The sequence below is a fragment of the Manacus vitellinus genome, unplaced genomic scaffold (assembly GCF_001715985.3).
Source record: "Manacus vitellinus isolate BGI_N305 unplaced genomic scaffold, ASM171598v3 scaffold_6_pilon, whole genome shotgun sequence".
Classification (NCBI taxonomy): Eukaryota; Metazoa; Chordata; class Aves; order Passeriformes; family Pipridae; genus Manacus; species Manacus vitellinus.
This window is the reverse complement of record NW_021940750.1, coordinates 3615988-3635258: the sequence shown is the minus strand read 5'-3', so window position 1 is coordinate 3635258 and position 19271 is coordinate 3615988. Positions and strand designations below refer to the sequence as shown.

General features: G+C 52.5%; 1 protein-coding gene across 1 annotated transcript in view; it reads left to right on the top strand.

Moving 5' to 3' along the window:
* Positions 1-19271, top strand: part of DGKZ (diacylglycerol kinase zeta) — a 53984-nt gene that overhangs the window by 17393 nt on the left and 17320 nt on the right. The window contains exons 2-15 of the mRNA XM_018082753.2: positions 10744-10852; positions 11558-11653; positions 12443-12520; positions 12842-12898; positions 14993-15061; positions 15496-15567; positions 15875-15991; positions 16084-16155; positions 16447-16542; positions 16822-16904; positions 17377-17437; positions 17816-17929; positions 18341-18481; positions 18979-19057. Of these exons, the coding sequence (XP_017938242.1) occupies positions 10744-10852; positions 11558-11653; positions 12443-12520; positions 12842-12898; positions 14993-15061; positions 15496-15567; positions 15875-15991; positions 16084-16155; positions 16447-16542; positions 16822-16904; positions 17377-17437; positions 17816-17929; positions 18341-18481; positions 18979-19057 (1244 nt within the window). The remainder of the gene's footprint in view (positions 1-10743; positions 10853-11557; positions 11654-12442; positions 12521-12841; positions 12899-14992; positions 15062-15495; positions 15568-15874; positions 15992-16083; positions 16156-16446; positions 16543-16821; positions 16905-17376; positions 17438-17815; positions 17930-18340; positions 18482-18978; positions 19058-19271) is intronic.

Genomic DNA, 19271 nt, shown 5'->3' with positions numbered 1-19271 from the left:
ACCTGTGACAGCAGCACAGGGAGCCAAAGGTCTCCGTCATGACCCATTCTCCCATGTGCATGTTTACAGGCTGAGGGCTTAAGTAAGTCATGGGGGAAGGAGGAGAATGGCAACAAGAAGGTTTGCGTGGCTGGCTTGAGGAATGGGCTCTTAGGCTTTCTACTCCCACTGCCTCCAGGGAAAGGGACTTGGAGAATTAGTGACCTGGTCTTTTGCTGGTCTGCTTGACTGGGAAGGGATTTGGGGGCCAGCTGGAATCCTCCTTTGTCACCCCTCCAGGCTGTTTCCATTTACATGTCTAGATCCTGCTGGCCCAGGAGGGAGGTAGGACTGTGGTGGGGGTGAGGAGCAGCAGGGGTGTCTGCTATGCATAGACCATGGGGAACAGGGAGAGCAGCATGGGTACAGGGCAATTGGAGACAAGCTGGAAGCTTGAACCCTCCCTGGAAGTGTTCAAGACCAGGCTGGATGGAGCTTTGAGCAACCCGGTCTAGTGGAAGGTGTCCTTGCCTGTGGCAGGAGGTTGGAACAAGATGCTCTTTAAACTCTCTTCCAACCCACACTATTCTGTGATTCTGTTAGCTTCCTTGGCTGGAGATGGGGCTGGGGAGGAACCGCACATATCTCTTACCAGGCTACTTTGTTCTGAATGATTGATTAGTTATAGCACAGTTTTAATTTCCCCTTTGATAGAACATCCTGGCAGTCCCAGTCAATGGGTCTTAGTGATGGACAGGGGACTGTTCCTAGGGGCCCTTCTGCAGCTGGCAATGTGGCCACCCTGAGGCTGCAAGGATGCTGGGACCTGCTTGACTGCTAGTGGCAGCTGGCTCTTTCCTGGAAGTGGGAAGGGAAGTCCAAAGGATGTGTAGATACCCTGTGCAGGGAAAGGGCCCTCCATCGTTCATCAACTGCCAGGTTTGAGGGGAGAGAGGACTGAGCAGGTGCGAACATCTCCTGGCTGCCCTGGGTATCTCCAGCTCCCTTTCCCCTCTGGCGTTGTGAGAAAAGGGCTGAATGCAATCCCCACAGCAGCTTTGGTGGTGCTCACGTGTCCTCTCCTACCCCTGCCTCCCCCTGCTTCGCAAAGGCTACTTGCTCCTTCTGCTGTGATGGAGGTGGCAGCAGTGGTGGTAGCTCAGCCTTCAGGCCTGACTCCCCTCTGGTTAATGGTTTCCTGTGAACTGCTTTCAAGACACCCATCAGGGAAGGCGGCTGGCCGCTTTGGCACACTGGCTGCAGCCTCCGTGACGTTTTGTTATGATCCTGTTACTGTAGTCTCTCTCCAGGCCCCAAGGAGCACTGGGCACGGTCCAAATACATGCACGTTCCTACACACAGAGGAGAAGAGCTCCCTGCCTAATTTTAGCCATGACATGTAGGCAAGGGGAAGGAGCAGGCGGGAGGGGGCAGGGTGTGAAAGGAAGAGGTCCGAGCTGCAGCCACTCAGGCTGACTCACTCACTACAGCCGTGTGTGTGTGTGTGTGTGTGTGTGTGTGTGTGTGTGTGTGTGTGTGTGGCTATCGGTTCCCATCGCCGGGTAAGTGACCAAAATAACAATAGTTGATGACGCATCCTGAAGTGAGCTGGCCTGTGGCATGACCCTCCCTCCCCTCTCTACAAAGACCAAAGCAGACGTGGGTTTTGTGGCCCCAAAAGGGAGCTGGGTTGTGTTTGGCTGGGAGCAGGTCCCTAGGGACAGCTGGGGGACCCAGAGAGTGGTGAAACATGATGGGGAAGTCCCCAGCCTGGCTACAAGAGGGTCCCATGGAGAGTTTTAGCAACAAGGGAAGACAAAAAGCTCCTGAGACATCTGTGGAGCCTGCCTGGAGCAAAGACTGTCTATAAGTCAGGAGCAAGTTACCTCCTGTACACGAAGATAGGTTCTCCGTGGCAGGCGGCTTTGATCTCGTCAGCTGTGCAAACCCCTTTATCCAGGTCCCAAGGAGGCGGGAGAGAATCGCCTCTTAGGCGCATTCTTCCCCTTGTCCTCCTCCTGCCGCTCCCAGGGAAGCAGTGCCATCCTCGAGCCGCAGCTGGGTATTTGGAGGGCAGCTGGGCGCCGGGGGGACCCCTCTCTTTTTGACCCCCCTTTGGTGCCCGTGCCTGCGACCGGGGGCAAGCCGGCCTTGGGGCTGCTCTGAGAGGAAGTGCAGTTGGTTATTTTAACGAGCGCTGTCAGGGTTTGCAGCGCGGGGAGGAGCGGAGGGAGAAGCCAAGCGCTCGCTCTCCAAACTAGGACTTGGTAGGGGAGGGCTGGCCCGGTAGGGGAGGGCTGGCCCACAGCTGCTGCACGGCCACCGCCACCCGCTCGGCACCTGCAGGACCCCTGCGCCGCTCCGGATCAGGTCACAGGGGCTTCTCCCCACGCGCTCCCCTTCTCTGCTCCTCTTCTTTCTTGTCCCCTCGTTTGCTGCTTTTGTTTGTGCTGGGTGGGGGATGGGAAGGGGCCTGGATCAGACAGCTGGTCCGTGGGACTGGCCACCCTTTAAGTAGCATGTCCTGCCTTGTGAGGCACAAAGCTGTGCATACTGAAGGAGGTGACCAGCACTGGGGACAATAATGGGAATCTGCAAAAGAAATCACGGGCTGGGCACCCAAACCACCAGGACACCCTGCTAAGCCCCCCTGCTGATTTACTTTGTGCATGTCACTTTGGAAAGGGAGCTCAGAGAGAGAGAAGAAAGTGACTCCAAGTCCTTCCCAGCCTGCATTGCTGGTCCTGCTGATGGGACCAAAATAGAAACTGCATGGCTGGCCTCTCCCTCGACCCCTGCATCACTGATAGCGGTGGCTCAGCCTCTGCTTTTACTCCTGGTTAATTCACAGCTCGAGGCTATCAGTCTTGCTGTTTGACTCCTTAGCCAAATGCAGCAACAGATTGTTTATATCAGTGCTGTCAGGTTTTTTGATTGCCAGGAGGCAGATTATTTACTGTAGTGGCATATAAACTTCATAACATTATGGTGGTGGAAAGTTGTCAAGAATATGAATGCCCAGAATCAGCCCAGGAGACTCAAAGGGAATGGCTTTGATTTAAATCAAGACAAAATACTGTCTTCCATGGATTTTGGGAAAGAAGTCATGTTACTCTGAACCCTAGGACTGACAAACTCTTGACTTTATGAAGCATAAGTAGAGGATCTGAGCTAGTCTGGCAGATATACCATAAAGGACATCTCAGGTTTGCTGAGAAGGTGGTGAAGGGGAGATGGCACTGGAGCATCATACAGAGTTTGGGGTGAGGCAGGATGGAGTTGCCACAAGGATGTTGGGATAATGCTAGGAACTGTAAAAAAAGTCTCAGACCCTTTTGCTCCCAGCCTGTACTCTTCCCAGAAAACCAAACTTGAGAACACTGTCTTTTGAAGGGCCAGGCATGAAGGTGGGATGACTTTTGCCTTGCATTGATTGAGGCAGGGCCAGGCAGTGGCCTTCCACCTGGCTTTGCCACTTGGAGAAGCCTTCCATGGCAAACTGCAAAGCTGTGGTGTTTCATTTCTTTACCATGCTACAATCCCCCTGCAAGGCAGCTGCTGGTCCCCAGTGCTGCATCCGTCCCCCTGCCTTGCTAGTTCAAAGAAGGAAGCTTAGTGGCTGCATCTCCCCCGTGTGTCCCCAGCTTCTGACTGACTGTGAATACCCAAAAATGGTGTGGAGTTAGTGCCTGTGTCTCATCCCTGGTGTGAACTGCATGGTGATGTGCCCAGGGCACCAGCAGTCAGAAGTGATGCTGAAATGGTGATGCTGAGGTGTGCTGTGAAGTTTCTGTCGCCTGCAGTAAGGCCTGTGGACAGGTTTTGCTTCTGGTCATCTTGTGCAGGTATCCTGTTAGTCTTTCATGTCTGGGGTGATAGGATATTTGTGTCAGGTCCACAGTGCTGGCAGTGCTGTGACACTGTGAACAGAGGTGTCTATATGTGAGAGCAGGAGGCTGTGAGTTGTGCTCTTGCTGAGCCACACGCAAGATGGGTGCAGAGGGCAAATTGATGTAGCTGCCCATCCCTTGTGAAGCAGTGCTGTCCCAGGGCCTCCAGGATGGTCAACCAGAGTGCCCAGTAACACTGGCAGGCTTCTGAACAAGTTAGCAAACTTGCTTAGGTATTGCCAGGGGTACCTTGCTCTTGCTGTCCATGCCCAGTAGCCCTTGCAATGCAGAGACCCCAAAGACCTCAGGACTGGGAGGAGGTTCTCTGCAGCTGCATGCATCTGACCACCAGCTGGTTTCTAAGCACTTTCCTTGCTTTCTCACTAGAAGAGAGGTCTGAATTTGTCTTGATCAAACCCAGGGCTCACTGAGAGATAGGTGGAGATTTGTTCCCCTCTGAGTGCTCTGCTAGGACCAGAAATGGGCTTCTGCAGCCTGGAGGGGCAGCCTTAAGGTTGTAGCAGTAATCTCTTCCCCTGAAGGGTGACAGCGCAACCAAGGATGTCCTTAGCCATGGTTTGCCCTGGGAATGCCATGCTCCTGCAGCTCAGAAGCCTGGGAGTGAGGTGCTGTGGCCCCTATAGGTGGTGGCACTTGTTGCAGTAGATCAAATGTATGAATCCCCAAACAGTTGAGCATAGCCTGTAGCTCACCCCTTGTGACACTTTGAAAGGCTCATGGTTTGGATGGAGCCTCCCTGCCCCTGTGCTGGGGGGAGCCCCATCTCCTTGCTCCTACTGGACCCAACATGGGGGAATTCCTGACTCTTTTATTTGCATGATGGTAGGAGAGATGACAGCTGGAATGGAAATTCTGAGTACAAACAAACTGCACAGTTTGGGAACTTGCTGATTGCTGCAACGAAAGCCTGAAGGTTGCACTACATCTTGTCCAGTGTTTTCTCTTCCCTGTCTGGCATGGGGGCACCTTCCTCAGCAGACCTCATCTGTGCAGGTTGCTCTTTGTGGCCCTTCAGAGAGGGTTGGCCAGGGAGCCCTAAGGGGAGAGGCTGGTGACTGATACGTGGGAAGCAGCATGGGAGAGCAGGGACGGCATCTCAGGAAGGGTGGTGTGAGGACGGCAACATACATGGGAAGATTGAATATCAGAGCACTGAGAGGGGGATGTGGGCTGCACAAGCTTGTGATAGAAACCGAGGCTGAAAGCAAGTGGTGGGTGGGGATGGCGTGGGGATGAGCAGCAGTTCTCTGGATGGGCTCCCAGGCTCTTGTCCCTCAGTCCTTCTGATGTCCTAGCAGGGAGGAGACAGAGAGGCAGAAGCCCAGGGGATCTGGCTGTCATGCAGGGGTGGCTAATAATAACAGTTATACTTTCCTTATGGTTGATCTGTACAAGTCAAGTGTCCTTGACAGGCGAAGACAGCTTGTAAACTGAAACGGGCTCCTGCACGCATGCTGCCAGCTCCAGTGCCACAGCAGCTCCCCAGCACCCACAGCAAGCCAGGATGCAGGAACCCAACCAGCTGCCATCAGGACAGGTGCTTGTCATGGAACAGGGCAAAGCACTCTGACTCGTTTTCCTTGTAGTCCCGTGGTTGGAAAAAATGCTTTCCAGTCGACTAACTGGAGATTTGCTGAAAGGTCAGGAGCTAATGGTGTTTTTCATATCCAGGCTTTTCTATGACTCAAGACTTGTGTGTTTGCTGCCAGCAGTGTCCTGCAGTAGGGTCCTCTTGCCACCTTTGGTGCCAGGGGACAGGTGCCAGATATGCCACTGTATGAAGGTAACCTGAGATCTCTCTTGCTTCTGGGCACTGGCAGGAATAGACCAGGTTGCTAGAGGGACAGAGAGAATAAAAATGTGGAGAAAGGGCCAAGCAGGCTTATGGCACAAGATCGCTCTATGTATCTAAGGGCACAGAGGGCCTGTTCAGTTTAGTATATGGGAGTTTGCTTGAGGCTAGTGAAGCAAAGCAGAATAATGGAGCTGAATATCCAGGTGCTCCTCCTGATGGGGGCAAGAGGTTATACCATGATGGACACTGCATGTTTAGCCCTGGGAGTCAGCCTGTCTGATTTTAGGACTACCACCACCACATGAGGGATGGCTGTTGGATGTCTGGAGAGATGTCTCTGAGTCAGCTGATCCATGAGCTCCGTGTCCACTGAAGTTACAAGATGCAAGTTTTTCCTCTTCAATCCCTGCTGTACTTTCCAAGGGCATTTGGATCCTGCGAGGACATGTTCCTGCTTCAGCAGTGTGTCTGCCCACTGAGACCAGGCTGGGAGTGTAGGAGACTTTGAGGGCTCTGGTTATCAAAAAAAAAAAAACACCTCCCAAGAGCTCTGACTGAAAATCATGAGCAGACCAGATCTGCTGTCTCTTTCCTTATTCACAGGAGGAGATTGAAATGGTAGTGTGTATCTGCTGATAAGTAGATTTGATATCCTAGTGTACATAGCAGTACTTCCTTTCCTTTGTACACTGCAAATGCCAGACTGGCTTCATCCAGCCTCCTAACTGAGCTGAGCAATGCAGTCTGCAGAGCAGCCACAGGTGCTGGCTCTTCTCCATCTTTTTCTCAGTGGCAAAAAGGGCAGATCCCAGAAGTATGCTGCTGTTAGGCCAGAGGCTTCCAGGGCTTAGCTCCTCTCAGGCTCCTCTCTGCCCGGTGTGTGGTTCCCTGGCTGCTCTGCATGCAGCTCTGCTGATGCATATCAACCCTGAGCACCCCTGGCAGTCTGTCCATCTGCTCTGCCAGCAGCAGCTCTCAACACCTGCAGTACACCATTTGGAGCTCAGGTTGGAAGTAAGATGCAAGAGGTGGGGATATGTTCACCCAACATATCTGAGCTGCCGTGTCCTGCTGTCATGGGCTGTCAGAAGGTTGTCTTGTAATAACCTTCACCATTGGTGGTTGGAGCTTGAGGCTGTATGCCACTTACAGACAGCCCTGAAGATAAAAAGGCTGGTAATCAGCTAGTACTCAAACATAAATGTCAAGCCAAGGTTGTTCTAGCAGATTTCCTCACGAGACTGTGGTGCAAAAAGGAAGGAAGCTGTGTTGAGAGATCTTCCTGCCCACAGCAGCTTGATGCTGGTGGAGTATCTGGGACATGAGGGAGCAGCCGTTCAGCTTATTTGGGGTGCAATTGGTCACTCTGTCTCCCCCAGCAGCTAAAGCTAGCCAAAAAGGATCTGTTGCAGTGTGCCACATCCAAGCAGCATTCTCACTTGCATTTTTTAATGTTTTATTTGTTCAGACAATTTTTAACACCTGTTGGTAATGATGCTGGTCAAAAGCCGGCTGAACATGAGCCAGCAATGTGCCCAGGTGGCCAAGAGGGCCAACTGCCTCCTAACCTGTATCAGAAATAGTGTGGCCAGCAGGACTAAGGAAGTGATTGTCTCCCTGTATGCTGCAACACTGGTGAGGCAGCGCCTCAAATCCTGTGTCCAGTTTTTGGCTCCTCACTGCAAGGACATTGGGGTGCTGGAGCATGTCCAGAGAAAGGTAATGAAGCTGACAAAGGGTCTAGAGGACAAATCGTAGGAAGAGCGGCTGAAGGAGCTGGGGTTGTTTAGCGTGGGGAAAAGGAGGCTCAGGGGAGACCTTATTGCTCTCTACAGCTACCTGAAAGGAGGTTTTAGCAACGTGTGGGGTCTGTCTCTTCTCCCAAGTAACAAGTGATAGAACAAGAGGAAATGGCCTCAAGTTGTACGGGGGAAGTCTGGATTCTTAGATTCTATGCAATTTACTGTGCATCGTCCTGCAGACAATGGGGGCAGCAGACAGGAATGAAGCACTACAGTGTTGGGGACAGGCTGGAATCAGGGTCATCAGCAAAATGTGCTTTTGCCCTCTGCAAAGCTGCATGGGCCTCAGTGGATTGAACCTTCTGGTGACCAAGTGCCTGCCTGCATTGCTTGCAGTGGTGGGACTTGAGAAATACTTCTGAAGAGGTGACGCTTTAGTTTTGCTTTCAGTTCAGCCAGGCTTTAGCTGCCCTGATGCTGCTCTCTGGAGGCCGTCGCTGTCCTTCTTTCCTTCTCTCTTTGTACTACATTACTGAGTACAGGCATGGTGATGAGACTGTACAAACTAAAGAGCTGATCTCCTTGCCCACCAGGCTGGAGGAATCCAAACCAAGCCTGGTCTTTTCCAAAAATATAAAGTCAGCTTTGTACTCATTTAAAAAAAAAAAATGTACAGCCCCTAGTGCTACAAGCACTATCAAAAACTCTAGTTTGTCCAGAAAATAAAATATGTCCCATCTTACAGCATTTCCCAAATAAAAAGGGAAGAAGCTTCTGACAAGGTTACCTGTTTGTGTGGGCCTTGGGACTTTAAAAGTTTGGGCCAGGGTGTTCTCCTGAAGATTCTCTGGTATTGCTGACCTACAAGTGAGTGTGTAAAAGAGCATAAGAAAGAAGGAAGATAGAAGCAAGTGGAGCAGATGTCAGTCTTAGCATAGTGGTGAGCAGCATGCCCATACCCTGTGGTGGGTACAGGAGATGCCTTGTACAGAACTGAAATCCTTGAGAGTGGTGGTGGTGGCTTATGTGTGCTTGCAGGCTGCCATGATCCAGAGTCCCCTGCCTTGGGAGCAGCTGAAGAGCCAGAAGTTTGCTTATACCAAACTGTGGAGGTTTTTTGAATTGACCTTGAATAAATCCTCTCTACCAGTTGAAGAGAGGTGGCAGCCAGAAGGTGGGAAGCAAAGCACTAGCTCTGGAAGAGGGGAGCACTGGAGCTAGCCAGATCTACCAAATCTGCCTGCACTGCTTTTACTGGCCTGGTTCATTTTCTTCTGTAGGATTCACAAGGGCTTAATTTCAATTTGCTGCAAATTTGGTGGGACTAGTGCTTAGCCAGAGTGGTTCCTGTGGGGAAACCAGATGGACCAGCATCAGGAAAGCAGTGAGGGTAGTTGAGGTACCAGGGCTCATTGGCACCTTGGGGTGCAGGGTCTCTGCTGATCCCACAGTAGAGAGCAGGTTTCCAGTTAGGTGGGAACACTTGCCCTGCCATCGCAGCCCCCTGGGCTGAGCAGTGAAACTCAGGGAGCAGTAGAGCTGTGGGGAGCAGGACCCTGCCACGTGCCCCAGGAGGCATTGCCATGTCCCCCACTCCCTGCTTCAGCCCTCTGTTCCCTACTTTCTCCTGACTCCTTGCCCTGACCCCCACAGCCTGGCCTGGGGACCCGTGGGGGAGCCTACTTAATTCCTGGTCTCTTTGAACAGCCACCATCCAGTTGCAATGGAAACCTTTTTTAGGCGGCACTTTGGACGGAAGAGGCTGCGGCACACCAGCGTGGTGGCCGTGCCCACAGGCAAGGCCAGGCGTCGCTCCCAGGTGGGGCTGCCTTCCAGCGTGCTGGTCCAGCGCCGCCGCGGCTCAGGCACTCCAGAGGCATCCCTCTCCTGCCTGGGCCTGGTCCGGCGTCCTGGCACCCGCCGACGCTCCAGCACCACGCCACCCTGCCTCAGCCCCAGGTTTGCTGTGCAGGCGAAGCGCGGGGGCCAGGCACAAGCCAGTGATGCCCAACTGCTGGGTCCCTCTGTCCTCCTGGCCAGCCTCATTCCCATGGGAGAGGAGGGGAACAGGGCTCCCCATGCTGACAGCTCCAAATCCGAGTCTCTGGAGGATGGTGGCACAGCAGCAGAAACTGAGCAGGGCCAGCATGAGCGTTGGGCTGAGGAGACATGGCTGGCCATGCTGCCCCAGCTGCGGCCACTCCAGGGGGGGCTGCTGTCATGGGGCCCCCGCTGCCTGCGGCGCTCCTCCTCCCACCACCTGCCACCGAAGTTGTGTAAACAACCGGGCTGCCTACGGCTGCCAGGCCAGCTTAGCCGGCCGCCTCAGCCAGCGCCGGCGCTCCAGCGATCCCCTCCGACCTGGGCTGCTCCCCTCCAGCCACCCACGGCTGCTGGCCCAACACTGTGCAGGGGTGGCCAGAGCCGGGTGCCCCTCTGCCACCTCCCCCGAGGGCTTGGGACCGGAGTCCACCTGCCACGCTGCCCCGGATGGCTGGAGCCCCCGGTTGCTGTATGTATGGCGACAGCATGCAAGTGGGCAATCGGTGCCTTGGGGAGGGGAGAAATTGGATGCAGACTCAGGCTTGGTGGGGAAGGAGGGAAGGGACTCGGTGCCTTTGGCCCTGGTTACTATTGGTGTTTTGCAGTGCTGCTGGCATACCTTGAGCATCTTCCACTCGGGCCAGTGCTGCTGCTGATGCTTTCAGTGCAGCCCCTGGAGTTTGCGGTTGTCCTCTCCTGCCAGACTGGGGCCAGAGGGAGATGGCAGGCCTGGTTGTGGGCTGGAGGTGCACACTTTCTTCTGCTGGCTGGATCACCTGCTCCTTTCCTCTACCCTAGCGCATCTGGGGAGAAGCTCGCTAGCCCCAAACAAACAACAGCTTTTATTCTGGCTAGTTGTGCTGGTCCCTGCAAGAACTCCAAGCTCTGATGTGCCTTAGTATGGGAGAGCTGCAGGGAGCCTCTGTGGGCCAGGGGCTCTGGATTGTCCCTGCAAAGGCAGCCTTACCACCACAGCTTGTTGGAGACTTCCAGGGTGTTTTGCAATGGAACTGTCATCCCCAAGGGCATTGACCCAGCAGGCCCAGGCTGTGCCTTTTGCTGGGTACAAGGTGTCTTTAGCTGAGCTGTCAGCAATGTGGGCAGCTGTCTCATAGGAACAGGCACTCCTCAGCCAGCTGTGCTCGAGATGCGCCTCATTTCCAGCCACTTGGTCTTGAGGAAGCTTGTCTGCTCCAGCCTGACATTGCATCTTAGAAGCAGGTTGTTATTCCTCCTACCTTGATTTAATAGCCAGCCTCTCTGTGTCTTCCAGGAAAGCTATTGCCAAATCCAGCCTCCAGCACATGATAGCCCAGCCAAACCCTGCACTAGCCCTGAGAAGCGACTCGGAGAGGCAGATACGCAGCACTGTGGACTGGAGCGTAAGTTGTAACTCGTTTTGCTGGGCATTGCATGGAATAGGCTCCCAGCCAGGAAGCAGAAGGCTCTTCCCAGGTTGAGGCTTCCCAGGTGACTGACTTCGACACATTTATGGCCTCTACCATTGCCACCAGCTGGTGCCAATGTCTGTGCTGCTGGCAACACTGCTTGATGCTGCAAGGAGAAGCTGTGCAGACACAAGTGGTTCCTGGGAGTATGACATAATTACTCCACTGCCAGTTCTTCTGCTTCTGACAGCTGAGATCTGGTGGCTGGGGCCAAGCAACAAGGAGCAAGTCCCTGCTCCTTTGCAGGCAAAGCCTGGCAGGCTTTAAACTGCATCCTGAGGTTGTAGAGCAGAAGCCGGTTCAGGAGAGTCCCCTGCACTGAATTTGTCCCGATGCCTCCTCTCAGGGGGTGATGAATCAGCTCCCCTGTGCAGGACACTGCAACTGGGATGTAGGAGTTAGTTTCCTGGGGCCCTTTCATTTCCAACAGATTGGCCATGGCAGCAGCTTTGTGAGGTTTCCTCTGTCCAGATGTTGTCCCTCTCTGTTGCGTGCATCTTGTCTCCTGGCCTACCTTTAGCTCCAACCTCCTACCCCCTAGTGTTGTCTAGTATCTTGTCCCTTGCTTAAAGCATTTTAGGGGCTCGGTTGCCTGTCTGGGGGTACTCTCAGAGAAATGTGTTGTCTTGTGCCTTTCAGGAGACTGCGATATATGGGGAGCACATCTGGTTTGAGACCAACGTCTCTGGGGACTTCTGCTATGTTGGGGAGCAGAACTGCATGGCAAAGCTGTTGGTGAGTCACCTGGGATCACCCACCTCCCTGGTAAAGGCTGAAGATGCAGGCTGGGCTGTCATGTGATGAGTGACAATGGAGTCTGTACTGCTGCTGCTGGGGGACATGCAGAGGTCTGGGGAGCTGCCAAGACAGGGAGTCTGTCCCTCCTGCTTCTGCACACTGGAGGGCTGAGTCTGTAGTTTCTGCCCGTGGTGGTGCTCAGTTTGCAATAGGAACCGGACGCAGGGCTGCCACTTGCCCAGAGTATTCCAGGGAGAAGGTGTTAGGATCCCACACCCTTATAAGGATAATCTGAATCCAAGACCTTTCAATGGAGGAGAAAAATGTGTGCTGGAGACCCAAGCCCCTGCAGGCAGCACTGTTCTTACAGGGTTGCTGCAGTCCTCCCTCCCAGCTTGCAGGTTCAGTCCTACTTATGATGTAGGATGGAGCAGTGATGTGACAGTGCCTGCTCATGGGGCTTACTGGGGGAGCCCTGCAGGCGCCTCCCAGACCAGCTGCCACGGTGCTCTCAGGCAGTGTCAGAAGAGGCCAAGAACTGCAGGACAGGACAGTGGGGAAAATACCTCTCTGTTCTGTGCCAGGCTTGAGAGCATCTGCTGTAGGCACATGCTTAGATCCCTTCACTTGCAAGGAGTCTAGGCTGTGTCTAACTTTACTATGGGGCGTGTTCTGTATCCCAATATATATGAAGGAGGTATGATGGGAGGCTGAGTTTGCCGGCCTCAGAACACTGCGTGTTTTCACTCACATGCATGTTTTTCTTCCCCTTTTCTTATCCTGCAGCAAAAACCGCTCTCCAGGCGTAAGTGTGCAGCCTGCAAGATTGTAGTGCATACACCCTGCATCGAACAGCTGGAGAAAGTGAGTAGAGCCTGTTGAGCCCTCTCTGCAGCTCACAAAACTGTAACAACCCTTCCTTTTTGGCAATAAAAGACGAGAAGATTGGGGAACTGCAGTGTGTAATTGCAAAGAGGGGTCTTCTGAGGAGACAGTATCAAAAGGAGTGACATGATTGGGACCCTTGGCCCCATTTTGTTCAGTAACAGAGATATGTGAGGGTTTTGCAGCAAGTACCAAACAGCTCTAGAAGTTCTGGGCCTTGCTGTAGTACAGTAAACTCCAGTAGGTTGCCTTGAGGTATGATGGTTTTACTAATTCCTCTCATGTGTGTTCAATCTACAGATAAATTTCCGCTGCAAGCCTTCCTTCAGGGAGTCAGGATCCCGGAACATACGGGAGGTGAGAGATGTGCCTCGGACACTGCCCACATCTACCTTTGCTCTTTCCAGTGTGGTGACAAAGACACCAGATGCTGCCAGCATCTTGCCCATCAGAGTTCAGGCATCATGCTGCCTCCTGCTCCAAGGGGGCGGTGCAGTAAAAGGAATGTTTCTTTGCCAGGCAGTAGTGCAGACTGAGTGTGAGGAGTGGGGAGCTTGCAGACAAGGAATGTAAAGCATGTTCTGAAGTTCCTGAATCTGCAGAGAATCTGCAGACTGTTTTCTGGAATAAACTTTCCCCCTCGTGTTGGTCCCCAGGCACAATAGACAGGGCTATTGCAAAAAGCAGGTTCCCAAGTCTGCAATTTGGAAGGAAGCAGTATGGGCTCATTTCTTGCTTTATCACTCAGCCCTGACTGGGGTGTCACAGGTACTGCAGGTAGCAGTGGAAGATGCCTGCAGCGGTGCTATCAGACCACTTTAGCCCATGTTTTAAGATACTGGGTGTAAGAGGTGGCCTGGGACCTGTCTGCTGAGCTGCACTGATGGAAGCAACTGTCAGCCTTCATGTTTCACCCTCCAGCCTATGGAGTCAGTGTAGCCCATGCAGTGCTCTAGAGTGGGTGTGGATGGCTCAGTCATGGGCCATAATGGTAACACAGCTGCCCTCACACTGTGTTTGTGCTGGCACAGCAGATGCAGTAGGGGAAAGGTATTCAAACACAGGGCTGCCTGCTTTCAAATGCCAATGTGACATCAGAAAGCAAAGCTTTCAGCATCACTTTAAACCTTCCTTTCTTGCTTTGCTCTTCCTGCCATATCTCCTTCCCATATCACTCTTAGCCTAGCTCACCTATTTGTGCTTCACTTATTTTTAGGGCTCTGCTGACAGCTGTCTGCCTCTGCTTGATCTTCTGTCTCTATTTTTCTTCTGTCCAAACTCTACAAATTTTCCCTCCCCTTTCTTGGTTTTTCTTTTTTTCTCTCAAACTCTGCTTCTCCATCCTGTCTTTCTAATGCTTCTCAGTTCCTTCAAGGCCTCTTCCTTCCCATTTCCCTAGAAATGTGCTCTTCTGGCCTTTGTGGTGCCAGGGATCTCAGTCAGGGTCAGCCCTCTCCCTAGATGTGCCTGCTGGGACTTAGAGTTCAGCTCAAGGCATAGCCCCCCTTCTGCTCCTACTAGATTCATGTCTGCTAAAGCCAACAGGTCTCTTTGTCCTCTCCAGTGTGCTGCACTCAGAGCAGGCAACACTGGAGCTGACCCAAACCTCCTGCCAGTTTGTGCCTCTGTCATCATGATCCCAAAAGCTGTCAGGAGCAGGATGTTGGGCCCTGCCACAGCCTGTGAATTCTCACTCCCTCTTCTGTTTTTGCTATTCTCTCTGCAGTGCCATTCCTAATCCAGGGCTGGAAGAGTAGGGTGGGATTTAGGATATGTGGTGCTTCCTTACAAAACTTCTGAGTCCCTCACTGCAAGTGACTCCTGCAAGCCCCAGCCCTCTCCCACCATGAGCCTGCAGGCAGGGTAGAGGTGCTTGCTTGCTGCCCACCCTGGGGCTGAGGCAGGCTGCAGGATTGCCCTGGGGCAAAGAGCAGGGAGAATTGGGGGGGGGGGGGGGGCTTTGGGTCCGCTGCTGTCCTAGAGGAATGGGAAAGATAGGTTCTCTGCTTAGCTGCAAGCACTTCTGTCTCTCTATGGGCACAAACTGTGTCTCTCTGGGGATTTTCACACCTTCCACCAGCAAGTTTTTCACCTGGCACTAGGGGCATCTGGACAGAGATGTTAAGGGACTGAGATGTGCTACTGCTTGTCCCCTGTCTCTTGGATCTGCTTTCTGTGATTTTCAGTCTTCACTTTCCCTCTCCTCCTTCCTATTTCTTCTGGTTTTGATTCCCTTTTCTCTGAGCATCTTAATTTGGCCTCATGCCCCCAATTCTTTGGCTTTGCCTTCTCTCAGAGGGTTGGAGCTGGTGCCTGTGAGCAGTGGGTTTGCTGCAAGAGCAGTGGTCCTGGGTGGCTTGGGTCCATTATTTCTGCCTGTTCCTGCATTCCTTCACATGCTGGGCCTTTCATTCCCCTTTTTTTTCTTTTCTTTTTTTGTTTTCCCTTTAGCCCATCGTTGTCCGGCATCACTGGGTGCACCGAAGGCGGCAGGAAGGGAAATGCCGGCAGTGTGGCAAGGTGAGAAGGTATCTTGGGGTGTTTTTCTCAGCCTCAGGAAATCTAAGGTCAAATGAGAGACAAGAACAGGGCTGGGAACCAGGGACATCCCACCGTTCTTGTTTGGCAGTAAAAGCAGGACACGTACTCTGTTTTGCTCAGTGAAGCACTATGTAAATGCTTCCCACATAGAGTAGTTTTCCCCCTGGGCCCAATCAATCCTGAAGGAGACTGTCTTCCTGTCATGCTTTCTTTGAGCATTAAGGACACCCCTGTGGAGCACAGTGACCTCCCTGGTGCCATAGTGGTGGTTGGGGCTATCTGACAGGGATCTAGAGGGCTCCAGCTGCTGACATGCTCTCTTTGTTAATGTCTCTCTTAGTGGTGGGAAAGTCCTGTTGGAAGGTAGAAAACCCTGAGGGAATTCCCTAAGCCTCTTATCCTTTCTTCCACAGGGTTTTCAGCAGAAGTTTGCCTTCCACAGTAAAGAGATTGTAGCCATCAGCTGTTCCTGGTGCAAGCAAGCGGTGAGCAAAGCCCCCATAGAATGCCTGACCAGCCTGTTCTGCACCTAATGACCTCTACTTTCTGCTGAGACTCCCCAGGCTGCTTCTCTGCAGCCTACCCTTAACAGCTCCTCCTACTGACTGAGGCTGTAACATGATATTTGTGAACTCCTTCTAGAAACTTTCCCTTCATTGCCTTCCCATTACAAAATTTCTGTATGGTTTCCTTCAGCACTCCTTGTATTGGCATGTGGGAGCTGGGAGAAGATGGTGGCTGTCCCTAGAAAACTGAGCAGCTGAGTTTTCTCTCTGTCTTCTCATTCCCCAGTATCACAGCAAAGTGTCATGTTTCATGCTGCAACACATTGAAGAGCCCTGCTCGCTGGGGGCTCATGCTGCTGTCGTCGTTCCTCCCACCTGGATTCTGCGGGTCCGACGGCCCCAGGTAAGTCATCTTGGTTCTTGTGACTCTTTCTCAACTCCCACTTGCCCAGTGGCTCCTTACGGAGTTGCTATGTTTATTTCTTTTGTCTCTAGAATCCACTAAAATCTAGTAAGAAGAAGAAGAGGACATCATTCAAGCGGAAATCCAGCAAAAAGGGGGCCGAGGTAAGAGATCAGGGGACAAGGAATAACCTTGTCTTGGAAGGGCAGAGGGACTGAACAGTGAGGAGCAGGGCTGGGAAACAAAGGGGGCTTTGCTGGGTCTGTGCTGAGGTTAAGGAAGTTGAGCTGGAGGGCAGATATCTCCTGGTAGAGTATATTCCAGCTATGAGGCTTATGGGGTGACTGGGATGTTCTCTTCCTCACCCTTCTGACCTGCATGATGTTAGGGCTCAGCTGGAGGTGGGAGTTTGCGTTTTCCCAGGTTTGTTGAAGGACCTGTGGTGTCTCTTGCAGGAAGGGAGGTGGAAACCCTTTGTCATCAAGCCCATGCCAGCTCCTCTTATGAAGCCCTTACTGGTGTTTGTGAACCCCAAGAGCGGTGGGAATCAGGTATGGCCTTACCCAGTGTCTCCCTGAGAAGACATCTCCATGAGGGCACTGCCGTTTGACTGCCAAGGTCTCATCATGGTTTTGGTGATGTCTCAGCTGCAGAAGAGGCATGGCAATCACCACAGTGCCAGTTTTCTGCCCAACAACTCCTACCTAGGCCAGGCTTTGCCTCTGTGCCTCTCAGAATGATGTTGTCTTGGGCTGTCCCCAGGACCAGATGCCTTCTTCCACTGTCCACTGGGAACTCCCTGTTACCTGATGTCTTTCTTCTCCCCATAGGGAGCCAAGATCATCCAGTCCTTCATGTGGTATCTCAATCCACGGCAAGTTTTTGACCTCAGCCAAGGTGGACCCAAGGAGGCGTGAGTACTGATGGAGGCAGCATCTTTCTCTCCTCCATCCGTGCCCCAGAAATTGCTTGATGCTCCATAGCTCCCACCTGCAAAGAGACCTCCAACATTTTGAGAGGCCTCTCTAGGATAGCTTGTGGTCAGTTGGTGATTCCTGCTGGAGGGCTGGTCTAGTCTTAAGGCTAGTGGCAAAGAGACTATCTATGGGGTGAGGTTCCCAGACTTAGTTCCTTATATTTAATTAACATTGTGTGAGTCTTGTCTCCTTACTTGGGTTATCTGTGTGTGCACAGCCTGTGGACACTCCGCTCTTCCTATGCAAGCGCTGGTGAAGCCAAAGTTGCTGTGGCTTTACCCACTGTTGAGAACACCTGTGGCAATGGGAGAGTAGCCCTTTGTGAATACCAAGGGCTCTGTGAGGCAGCTGCTGTGTAACACCTTCAGTACTTCTTCCCTCCCTCCTTAACCTCCCTGTTCCCTGCAGGCTGGAGCTGTACCGCAAAGTCCACAACCTCCGGATCCTGGCATGTGGGGGAGACGGCACGGTGAGTCCCCCAGGCCCTTGGTGCCTGTGATGCCCTTTGCCCCATGCCCTTCCAGTGCAGGAAGCAGCCCTTCCTTATTGTAATCCAGAATGAGGCAAACTGTGCACTGTGGCACTGGATACTGTGGGTGCCCTTATGCCCTGCTTCAGGGAGTGATAGTCTGTAACATGTCTGGATTTGTAGCTCTTTAGGAGGCCAGTATCTTCACTGGGGTTACTAGTATCTCCTGCATCACCTGTTTGGAGCATTAAAGACTGTGAATAGCCTTGGTGGTGGCTAAGGGGACCCCATCTCTGCCATCGCAAGTGCTCTGAGCCACCTCTGCCTGCTTGCTGGTCCCTGAAATAACCGCTCCTCTGCACTCTCTTGCTTGAGCAGGTGGGCTGGATACTCTCCATTCTGGACCAGTTACGGATCAACCCACCTCCTCCTGTGGCCATCCTACCTTTGGGAACAGGGAATGACTTGGCCAGAACACTGAACTGGGGTGGGGTAAGTGATGGGCACGAGAGCCCACTGCTGACAGAGAAGGGCTGAGCACTTCAACTCCTCTTCCAGACACATGGGTGGGATTTTGCATGGGCTACTGTTTTGACTTCCCATAAAAACAGATCAACAAATAAGTGCCATTTGGATGTTACCATTCTTCTAACATTTGAATTGTTCTGCATTAGATAATAGTCTAGTAGGATGTTAACAAAAGCAATCACTATTTCAAACTTCAGGAGATTTTTAGAAGGAAGATATATTGTTTTAAATTTAAAGTCCCACTTTGTTGTGCATTCAAGTAGAGTTGATCTCTTCTACATCTTATGCTCTGGGATGTCTTACCAAAACCTGCTGTCTCTGGGGCATCTCTGTGGGAGGCAGGCATGAGACTCACCAAGTCCTTCTCTTCACCAGGGTTACACGGATGAGCCTCTGTCCAAGATCCTGTCTCATGTAGAAGATGGGAACATAGTGCAGCTCGATCGCTGGAACCTCCATGTGGAGCCAAACCCTGACACAAACCCTGAGGAAAAGGATGAGGCAGCCACTGACAAGGTGGGACACTCCTCTCCGTATTTGTTTCCTGCGCTGGGGTGCTCCATTCTCCTTTCTCCCACTGGCTCAGGCAGCCCTAGCACCTGGGGCTAGAGTGTTGGGTTGGTGTTTCTCTCTCCCTTCTGCAATTTCACTGCTCTCATCATGGCTCTGAGTCACAGTGCTCATGGCAAGGCATGTAGAGTTCAGAACTAAATGTCTATGGTTTTTAACCATAGCTTGCAACAGGTATAAACCCAGTACCCTCTGAGACTGTTTCTTTAGCAGATACATGGGTATTTGCAGATATCTCAGACAGCAGAGTGTGTTCCCTTGGGCCTAGGAGCCAGGGACCAATCCATCATCTCATGCTGGTAACCTCTGTATTTTCTTGGGGAGAAGGCAAGCAGGCTCCCTCAGCCTCATGAGCACTGTACGTGGCTCTGCTGTAACCTGACCTCATCTTTGCCACAGCCACACACCGGCAGTCTCATCCTTATTCCTCCTTTCCATTTCAGCTGCCTTTGGATGTCTTTAATAACTACTTCAGCCTTGGCTTTGATGCACGAGTGACGCTGGAGTTTCATGAATCCCGAGGTACAGGGCAGTGGCAGGGCTTGGGCAGGGTCTGTGGGATGGACCCGTTCGCGTTTTTGGGTTCCTCAGGAAAGTGAACAAGAGGATTTCCCCAGAGACAGACCTGAACGTTAAACATGAGGAGCAGTTTGAGGCTGCAGAGTGGCAAGAGGGATTGCCTGCACAGGAAGAGAACTGGGGTCTGACTCCTGGATGAGGCTGGCTGGAGAACTAT